Here is a 10,583-nt window from a genome sequence, read left to right as displayed (position 1 = left end):
GAGACACGGGGAGGGAGACAGGGGGAGTGGAGGGAGACACGGGGAGGGAGACAGGGGGAGTGGAGGGAGACACGGAGGGAGACACGGAGGGGGACACGGGGAGGGATACAGGGGGAGTGGAGGGAGACACGGAGGGAGAGAAGGAGGGAGACACGTTGGGAGACAGAAGGGAGAGAGAAACACAGAAGGGAGTGACAAGCACAGAGCCAGAGCGAGAGGGAGACCACAGAAGGGAGGGAGAGAGTCGCAGGGAAGAGAGGAAGACTGGAGGAGGGAGACAGGGGAGGGGGGAGGCACTGGAGGGCCAGTGGGAGGGAGACAGAGAGGGGTGGGAGGGAGAGGGAGAGAGAGATACAGAGGGGAGGAGTGAGGGAGAGACAGAGTCGCGCTCACTCTCACTCAAGGGGGGGGGGGGGGGTCAGTGCTGAGACTCGCTGCCTCTGGAGACGACGCTGCTGCTGCTGCTGGTGGGGGGAGTGGGAGAAGCGGCGGATAGCTCCGCGCGCCAACGCTGAAGCCACTACGACTGCCGCCGTCGCCGTGCGCTCAAGTGGCGAGGAGGAGGAGGAGGTGGTGGTGGTGGTTCGTGTCGGGATGGGCGGCACAGGCAGCTCGGAGCCTCCTGTCGGCGGCAAAGGGGCCTCCGGGGGCGGTGAGTGACACCTCTGGGCTTGCGCTGGAGTGCTGCTGGTGGTGCCTGCTGGTGGTGGTTGGTGGTGCTGGTGGTTGTGGATGGGAGTGGCTAGAGAGTCGAGAGGCGTGCGGAGGGAATTGTCTCAAGACGCGGGGCTGTTTGTAGAGACGCGGAGACACTAACGCGAGGAAGCTCCGGTGACACGAGGAGACCGCGGAGACACGGGGAGACACGTGGAGACACGGGGAAATCTGTCGGAATTCGCCACTGAGACGGGGACTCGTTGCTGTACCCACGGCCGCCGCGCATCGGAGTCGAACCGGGAACTTTCGCTCCGTCTCTCTGTCTCGATAATATCAACCAACGGGACCACAACTACAGTCGCGACAGCAGCAGTCATCGTTTATATATAAAACAAAGCACCATCATCATCAACAGCAGAATAACAACAACAACCATCATCATCATCAGTGTCGGCAGCAGCAGCAGCAACAGCAGCCGTATCAATATCAACAACAGCGGTAACAACATCACCATCAAATTCATAAGCAGCATCTGCAGCATTCTCAGACCAGGTCACTATCACCACCACCACCATCAGCACCACCATCAGCACCACCACCATCAGCAGCACCACCACCATCACCACCACCATCACCAGCACCATCATCATCATCACCACCATCAGCAGTAGCAGCATCACCACCACCACCAGCACCACCACCACCATCAGCAGCAGCAACAGCCCCGTCCGCGCCACCAGCGATGCGCCCGCTCAACACGTGCGCCGCGAGACAGCCGCGCCGCGGACTCGACACCTGAAATCCGTGGTAGTCCCCCCACCACCCCCACCACCCCACCACCCCCCACGCTGTGCCATGCCGGTCCCACACCGCGACTACGAGAGGCGCGGCTCAGGGAGCCCGGCTGCCGCGGGCCGCGTCGGATTCCGGGCAGCCCTGGTCGAGAAGGACGGTGGAGGTGGAGGAAGAGGTGGTGGTGGTGATGGAGGAGGAGGAGTAGGCGACGGGGTCGGAGGAGGAGGTGGTGGGAGCTTCGGCCGCGACGACGTTGACTCTCTGCTGGGGCTGCAGTCGTCCGGGGGTCCCGGGGGGGGTCCTGGGGGAGCCGCGGGGGCTCCGGGGCTCCAAGGGGACCCCTTGTCGGGGATGGCGATGCGCGTGCGAAGCGGGAGGCACCAGCCGCGTCGTGCCCCGGGCTACCGGCGTCTGCAGAACGTGCTCTACAACCTGCTGGAGAGACCCCGCGGGTGGGCCTTCATCTACCACGCCTGCGTGTGAGTACGGCAGCAGCAATGAGTGCATCATCATTAACAGCAGCAGTAGTGAGTGCAGCAGCAGCAGCAGTGAGTGCAGCAGCAGTAGTGAGTGCAGCAGTAGTGAGTGCAGCAGCAGTAGTGAGTGCAGCAGCAGTAGTGAGTGTAGCAGCAGTAGTGCAGCAGCAGCAGTAGTGAGTCCAGCAGCAGCAGTAGTGAGTGCAGCAGCAGCAGTAGTGAGTGCATCATCATCAGCAGTAGTGAGTACAGCAGCAGCAGCAGTAGTGAGTGCAGCAGCAGTAGTGAGTGCAGCAGCAGTAGTGAGTGCAGCAGCAGTAGTGAGTGTAGCAGCAGTAGTGAGTGCAGCAGCAGTAGTGAGTGCAGCAGCAGCAGTAGTGAGTGCAGCAGTAGTGAGTGCAGCAGCAGCAGTAGTGAGTCCAGCAGCAGCAGTAGTGAGTGCAGCAGCAGTAGTGAGTGCAGCAGCAGCAGTAGTGAGTGCATCATCATCAGCAGTAGTGAGTACAGCAGCAGCAGCAGTAGTGAGTGCAGCAGCAGCAGTAGTAGTGAGTGCAGCAGCAGCAGTAGTAGTGAGTGCAGCAGCAGCAGCAGTAGTGAGTGCAGCAGCAGTAGTGAGTGCAGCAGCAGCAGTAGTGAGTGCAGCAGCAGCAGTAGTGAGTGCAGCAGCAGCAGTGAGTGCAGCAGCAGCAGTGAGTGCAGCAGCAGTAGTGATTTCAGCAGCAGTAGTGAGTGCAGCAGCAGTGAGTGCAACAGCAGCAGTAGTGAGTGCAGCAGCAGTAGTGAGTGCAGCAGCAGCAATAGTGAGTGCAGCAGCAGCAGTAGTGAGTGCAGCAGTAGTAGTGAGTGCAGCAGTAGTGCAGCAGCAACAGTAGTGAGTGCAGCAGCAGCAGTAGTGAGTCCAGCAGCAGCAGTAGTGAGTGCAGCAGCAGCAGTAGTGAGTGCATCATCATCAGCAGTAGTGAGTACAGCAGCAGCAGCAGTAGTGAGTGCAGCAGCAGCAGTAGTAGTGAGTGCAGCAGCAGCAGTAGTAGTGAGTGCAGCAGCAGTAGTAGTGAGTGCAGCAGCAGTAGTAGTGAGTGCAGCAGCAGTAGTGAGTGCAGCAGCAGCAGTAGTGAGTGCAGCAGCAGCAGTAGTGAGTGCAGCAGCAGCAGCAGTGAGTGCAGCAGCAGCAGCAGTGAGTGCAGCAGCAGCAGTGAGTGCAGCAGCAGCAGTGAGTGCAGCAGCAGCAGTGATTGCAGCAGCAGCAGTAGTAGTGAGTGCAGCAGCAGTAGTGAGTGCAGCAGCAGTGAGTGCAGCAGTAGCAGTAGTGAGTGCAGCAGCAGCAGCAGTGAGTGCAACAGCAGCAGTAGTGAGTGCAGCAGCAGTAGTGAGTGCAGCAGCAGCAGTAGTGAGTGCAGCAGCAGTAGTGAGTGCAGCAGCAGCAATAGTGAGTGCAGCAGCAGCAGTAGTGAGTGCAGCAGTAGTAGTGAGTGCAGCAGCAGCAGTAGTGCAGCAGCAGCAGTAGTGAGTGCAGCAGCAGCAGTGAGTGCAGCAGTAGTAGTGAGTGAGTGGAGCAGCAGCAGCAGTAGTGAGTGCAGCAGCAGCAGTAGTGAGTGCAGAGGACGAGGTGGGTCAACTTCTATGCAGCAGGGAAAACAAATAGAGTGCAGCAGCGTGTGCAGGAAGCGGGTAACTTTGTGGGTGAAATTCCGTGCAGCAGTGAGTCGAGATTGCAGGAGGTGCAACGGAGTAGGATGTGCAGTATTGAGTAGGGGGTGCAGAGGTTGCAGCAGTAAGTAGAGAATGCAGCGGGGATTGGGAGGGGGGGTTAAGGGCATGCAGCAGTGCAATGCAGAGGGTGCATCATGGTGAGAGTGTAGCAGGGAGTGGATAGTGCAGGGTGTGGAGAGTTGGGGTAGACCACAGTCATTGTGCACTCCCACGGCATGACCACGCTGCGGTGAGTGGGGGTGAGCTCTGATTCAACACTTGGACTCTCACTCACCCACCCACTCACCCACTCACTCATTCAACCACTCACTCACTCACCCACCCACTCATCCACTTACTCACCCACTCACCCACTCACTCACCCACCCACTCATCCACTCACTCACCCACCCACTCACTCACCCACTCACTCACCCACTCACTCACCCACTCACCCACTCACTCACTCACCCACTCACTCACTCACCCACTCACTCGCCCACTCTCTCACCCACTCGCTCACCCACTCACTCACCCACTCACCAACATGCGAAGGAATACATCGTGATGTTCTACATGTCCAGGGATGTCCAGATTTCTCGCGACCCCCATTGAATATTCTAAAACTTGATTTTTGCTGAAGTAAGGTTCATTTAAAACAGAAATGAATATGCAAAGAAAACCACATTTTAAGGGGTCAATTAATTGGGGGGGGGGTCACAAGACATCTGGACCATCCTGTAGATTACATCCACGGGAGAGCTTTTACGTCGTGTGCGCGCGTGTCCGTCTGGAGCGTGCTGCTCGAGATGTCCCTCTAGCCAGACGTGTAAAAAAACAACGTCGGGTTGCAACTTGGAATCACGATAGCAAGAGGTGCCCCACATTTAGTCGAGTCACGGCCAATTCCCGTTACGGAGGCGGCAGTTTTTAGAGCGACTCGGGAGGAGAGAATTCAAGAGTTGAGGGTTCGAGAGGAATTCTCAAATCTGTAACGGGGGGAGAAGGGGACACGGGGAAATGCAAGCGATGGGCTTTGCTCAAAATTGCCCTTGGGGAGCGCCGGACTGCATCGCTTCCGCGGCTGTCTGATCAGTTTGCTTTCTGCCATCAATTCACCACTGATGGTAAATTGGCGAGAGGGAGAGAGGTGGGGAGAGGAGGAAGAGGGAGCTGGGATGAGATGGAGAGAGGGGAAGGATTGTTAGAGATGGGGGAAGAGAAGATGAGAGACATAGAGAGAGAGAGAGAGGGGCAGTGTTTGTTGGGAGGGTGACTTTGAAAGAGTCAACTGATTAGAGATGATAGAAGGCTTAAGAAGTAATGTAACATATTATCGTCCCATACTTGGTATTTTCAAAGCAATGTAATCAAAGTCACTTGATGACTTTAGTAACTCAGCGCGTTTGTCAATAGCACTTTGGCCCTAGAAGGGGTAAATATATGACAGGTGACATTTTGGGCAAGGGCCTGTCTTCACAACAGACGGATGGAGGAGGTTATGCGGCTGAAATGTCACCGATTACATGCGCTCCCTTTTAGAGCTGCGTTATTGACGAGCGTGTTGGGTATTTGTTATGTGTGCACCGTTACCCACCCGGCGCGAGATCAATGGTTTTGATTTTTATGATTAGTTCAAATTAAGCACACGTCTGGGTGACGCAACCTCAGAATAACGCCACCGAGCTGTGGCTGTAAAGCTGTGGATCGTGACCCGTGTGCCAATGATTTCGTTCTAAATTATCCACCCACAAAAGGCTCGTATAAGACGTGCGGGAAGGGGTCCCGGTATTGTCATGTTGGAGACTCCCAGAAGAAAATAAAAACACAATCCCCACACACTCGGGGGAGAAACCCACACTGACAAAAAAAACCCACCGACCTTGTAGCCCAGCCCATGTGATCAAGTATTGACCAGGCTCAGACCTGCTTTGCTTCTGAGATCGGGCGCATCCGGGCCGGTTTGGTCACACGGGGGGATGACCCTCGTGTGGAGCCCAGGTTGCTGCTGGGGGGGGACCGTCCATCGATTGCTCCTCTGAAATTGTTTTTTGTTTGTTTTGCAATCGTTGTCACATTCATAAAGCTGCGATCCTGCAGAGCAGTCTGCCGCTACCCGCTGAGTAAGCGGCAATCGTCGCGAGCGATTTATTCGGGTGAATAACGTTCATCCCACCATTGTCACTCCACTGCTGGATGAAAGTCTCCATCCCCATACCGCTTAATCATACTTCACCACGGCCGGTCATTGCGAGTTGCTAAGAGAGCCGTCCATGGACTGCTTCAGATATCTAACTCGCCACTGATGTTAGCCCTGAGCAGGAATCGAATGCAGGGCTCTGGATTCACAGGGAAGTGCGCTAACCACTGCGCCACTGCCTCGTTCACCCTCATCCATATTTGTTTGTTTGTATTATTTATTTGTTACGAGCTCATGAATGTCGGCGTTTGTGAAGGAGGGACGTGGTTACTCCGGGGGTGCGATCGTTGACTGCGTGTGCGCGCATCCCTGACACGCGTGTGTGTGCGCATCCCTGCGTCTGGGACCATTCCCTGTTCTCGCAGTTCACGGATTCGTCGTGACTTTGGGGGTCACGGTTCCATTCGGAAGCAATTCTTGCCATTACTATTCTTATTTCATCATCATCATTTTACTATTGTTGTGTAACATTGCGGTGAGCGTGGCGGCCCCTGTTGGCCGGCGAGGTGCCGTGACAGCGATCGCGACGACACGTCATCGTGAGCCGTGCTCTGTCCACTGCTGGATACGACCTCTTCCCCCCCCCCCCGTCGCCCGCTGTCATCGTCCCTCGAGGTGCTGCGATTCCGCATTGCGTCTCGCTCCTGGGCGCGAGCGGATCTCATCGCTCCATCTCCACAGCGGGCGTCCTCTCTGGAGTGTTCTCTCCCTTGGCTGCCGCCACTCCGTCGCCAGTCTCGTCCGTCGATCTCCGCCACTTGCTTCGGCGCTCCGCCCAAACCCCGATGACTTTCCTTAACCGTCAACACGACGCCTTTGGCTTGTGGTCCTTCTCTGATCCATGTGCTACTCTTTCTGTTTCGTTGTGTAATTCAAAGCATTTGTGTTAATGATGAAGTCCATAATGATAATGTTGATAGTTGGAAAGTCACAAATGGTAGAAAGGTGGCACAGTAGCACGTGACAGATTCAGGGCCCTAATACTCGTGGATTAAATGGACGCGGATCTCCATAAAAAAAGAAAATGTATCCCGGGAATTAAGCCACACTTTTCAAATGCAAAGGTGGAAGTTCGCGGACCAGTTCACTGAATGTTTGTACGTGAATGAAGTCCCTCCACCAATGAAATGAAGCCTTCTTAATTTTTCCGAGCAAAAGGGGCGAGAAACTGGCTCGAAGCACTACACCCCCCCATCAGCCTCTTGTAATGCAGCCATCAATTATTCACGACGATCGTAAGGGAGAGAAAGTGTACATTTGAGAGGCCGATGAATCGCATTAGTATGAGCAAGGTGAATTTCGCGAAAGGTTTCTCTACCATTGACCACCTTCATCTATTAATTGAAATCAAGTCAAGCTTTCCAGTAAATCACGAGACTCGTCTGTGGCCTCGCCTCGCCTACTCTGAACCCCTCCCCTCTCCCTGTCACCGCCCACTGTGAGAACCGTCTCCGCCGCCTCTCCATGCAGCAGCCGCAGCAGCAGCGTGGAGGCTCTTGTGGAGCCTCTCCCTCCCCGACACTCATCTCTCCCGAACCTTTGCTCCCATTTCTCCGTTCCTTTTCCTCTTTATTTCCCATTCTTTCTCCTCGCTCTTCCCTCCCGTTCCTTTTACCACGCATCGCATCATTGACCCTACTTCCCTCGCCCGTGGTGTTTGCGTCACGGGTTAAAACATGGGCCGAGGTGAATAAATAAAAAAGCCTCGGCCATGATACCTGGCCTTTGTACATGATGAGAAGGTATTTGAGTCGGTGTAAACGTAACTGTGACAAACCAAAGTGGATAAAACAATAACGGCAGCTTCTACAGTGCCGTAACAGGGCAAGCCATTACAATGTCGCTTATTAATACTAATATAACAGTGATAAACAGAAATGAACAAAACTGTCGACAAAGAAGGAACCGCTACTGCCGAGATTTGTACGACGGCGGTGACAACACATGCTTTCTGAAAGTTTGGAGTGGAGAATCAAAGGCACAAACACGAACGGAGAGAAATCATTAACCATCTCATATTTGCTGATTACAGTCATTATAACAACCAGTGGAAATCATCTACAGTACAGAAAATCATTGAATGGCATTAACAGAGACGGGTTTGCGGAGTTGGGCTCAAGATAAATGAGTAAAGGTAAAAGTGATGTGCACTAAGTTTTGTTCAACAATTCCAGGACATCTGTCTGGAAGGACCCAGCCACAAGAGAGGGAGTCTGCCTCGCGCAGTTATTGATGGCCGACCAGACCGTCGCGATGGGACTAAGAGGTTAACGAGAGCCGGTTGGAGCACTTTTGGATAACGAAGAGGACAGTTTTTAATCTGTGCAAAACATTTGTTTACCCCCCACCCCACCCCACCTCAGTCAAGTGGGATCAGAAACATGGTCACTGACGAAGAAAATTGAGCAATCTTCTTGGTTCTTTCGGTAAAGTTACGTAGATTGGAAATAATAAAATAATAAAAATAAAACATAGTAAAATAATTATCACAACGTTTCGGCCACAACGCAAGCAGCCGTCCTCAGGTGAAGAATGTTTTATTTTAATTATTTTATTATTTCCATTCTACGTGACTTTACCGAAAGAACCAAGAAGATGAATCCCTGCAGTCACGAAAGCTTTAAATCGAAAAAAATTGAGCAAATTTCAAGTTGATTTTGCGTGACGGTGCCGAGCACTCGAGAGTGTCGCTCACGAACGTGGCCTGGGGCCCGAGTCGAGTCAGCGCCGGGCTGGCGGGCTGGCGGGCTGGCGGGCTGGTGGGCTGGCAGGCTGGTGGGCTGGCGGGCTGGCGGGCTCGCGGGCTGGCGGGCTGGTGGGCTGGTGGGCTGGCAGGCTGGCGGGGGTGGTGATTGCTACGTGTCGTCCCGATCGAGCGACTCGCCGGGCAATCTTCGAATTTGAACGCAAGGCGAAGTGCGAAAATAATAGGGGGGGGGGGGCGCACGCAGTCGTTGCAATCGCACGGGCAGAGAGACGAGAGCGCGGATAAGAGAAGAAACACGAGTTGGGGCGAGAAGAGACGGGAGGATGAAATGGATGTTGGAGGTGGTTATGAGGTGAGGGGGATTTGGCGGTGAGGCAATGGTGTGGGGAGAGTTGGAGCGACGCATTTCAATGTCAATGAGCAGCGATGAGAATGTTTTCTGAGGTGAGGGATATTAAAAGGGCAATGCACACTTATTACTTGGATTACATTTTTTCTACAATTCCCGAAGCTCTGTGCTAATCATTATTTGAGTTCAAATCCTGATCTCGTTTTGGCTTGGTAGCATCACTTTTGTCATCATCAAATTCTGTATCATCACCGTCATTATGTATGGATGCATGTTGAACATTTTTCGTACCATGTGTAGCCAACCATGCTAATCGATGGTTGCGGACTCCACACATATATCACGTACATATCATCGTTATCATCATCTTCAACACGTACATATCATCATCCCCAGTGCTTAACTTAAGACGGAAGAGTCCGGAACGCTGTTCCGTGAACTACCGTGGCGCCCACCCACTTCCTGCTCCCTCACTTTGTCCTCATCGTGTGTCCAGCATCTCGTGTCTAACACATTCCTCCTCCTGCGGAGGGAGCTGGTAGGAACGTTGGGTTGCTCAGTCAATGGCCAGGGTCAACGGCGGCGTGGTGTATTCCGCAAATATGCCCGACTGTGAGCGCGGGCACAAGCCGGCGTGAGTAGGTTAAACGTTGAGTTTTATAAGGGCACCACGGGGTGACCAGCCCCTCCCCGCCCAGCCCCACCCCTCCCACCCCCCACCCAGCCCCTCCCCACCCAGCCCCTCTCCACCCAGCCCCACCCCTCCCATTTTTGGATGCACGACGGACGGGCGGACACAATAATCCCCTGTGGGCTGGTGTAACCAGGAGGTTCCTACCAGTATTAACCTGATCATAGGATTATAGGAACAGAGGGTACAGCGACAATCTAGGGTTGCTATGGAGAGGTGTGCCCTGCCAAGAATCCCCGCTCCAAGCCAGCCGAGCTGGTGACCCGGCCACAACTCCAGTTGGGGGTTGACTCAGCCTATCAAACCCTCCGGGGTTAAATAAAATGAGTATCACTTTGAGAGGAAGTCAAATGTGGTTGTCCTATGGAGAGACTTGCTCCCGTCATGGGAATGTGGAATTTCCACCACTGGGTGAGGGCGGTAAATGGGAGGTGAGCACCGTTGCATCGATGCTCATTTGAGCAGAGGAATAGCTCTGCCTTTGACTTTTGAAGCCAGCTCGGTCGTAACACACCATCCTCATCATCATACACATCATCGTCATCATCATACACGTCATAGTCATCATCATACACGTCATAATCATCATCATACACGTCATAGTCATCATCATACACGTCATCATACACATCATCGTCATCATCATACACGTCATAGTCATACACATCATCATACACATCATCGTCATCGTCATACACACACCATCATCATACACGTCTTAATCATCATCATACACATCATCATACATCATCATACACATCATCGTCATCATCATACACGTCATCATACACGTCATAGTCATCATACACATTATAATCATCATCATACACATCATAGTCATCATACACATCATCATACACATCATAATCATAATCATCATCATACACATCATCATACATCATCATACACATCATCATACATCATCATACACATCATCGTCATCATCATACACGTCATCATACACGTCATAGTCATCATACACATCATAATCATCATCATACACATCATAGTCATCATAC

The 10,583-nt window shown here is 53.2% G+C and overlaps 1 protein-coding gene across 1 annotated transcript in view; it reads left to right on the top strand.

Moving 5' to 3' along the window:
- Nucleotides 1–447: 447 nt before the first annotated feature.
- LOC133352940 (potassium voltage-gated channel subfamily KQT member 4-like) overlaps nucleotides 448–10,583 on the top strand; it is a 74,394-nt gene continuing 64,258 nt past the window's right edge. The window contains 1 exon segment of the mRNA XM_061568946.1: nucleotides 448–1,931. Within this exon segment, the coding sequence (XP_061424930.1) occupies nucleotides 1,513–1,931 (419 nt within the window). The 5' untranslated portion in view covers nucleotides 448–1,512.

This window comes from Lethenteron reissneri, chromosome 42 (genome assembly GCF_015708825.2).
Source record: "Lethenteron reissneri isolate LAM-NWPU_2019-01 chromosome 42, ASM1570882v1, whole genome shotgun sequence".
Classification (NCBI taxonomy): Eukaryota; Metazoa; Chordata; class Hyperoartia; order Petromyzontiformes; family Petromyzontidae; genus Lethenteron; species Lethenteron reissneri.
This window is presented reverse-complemented; position numbering and strand designations above follow the sequence as displayed.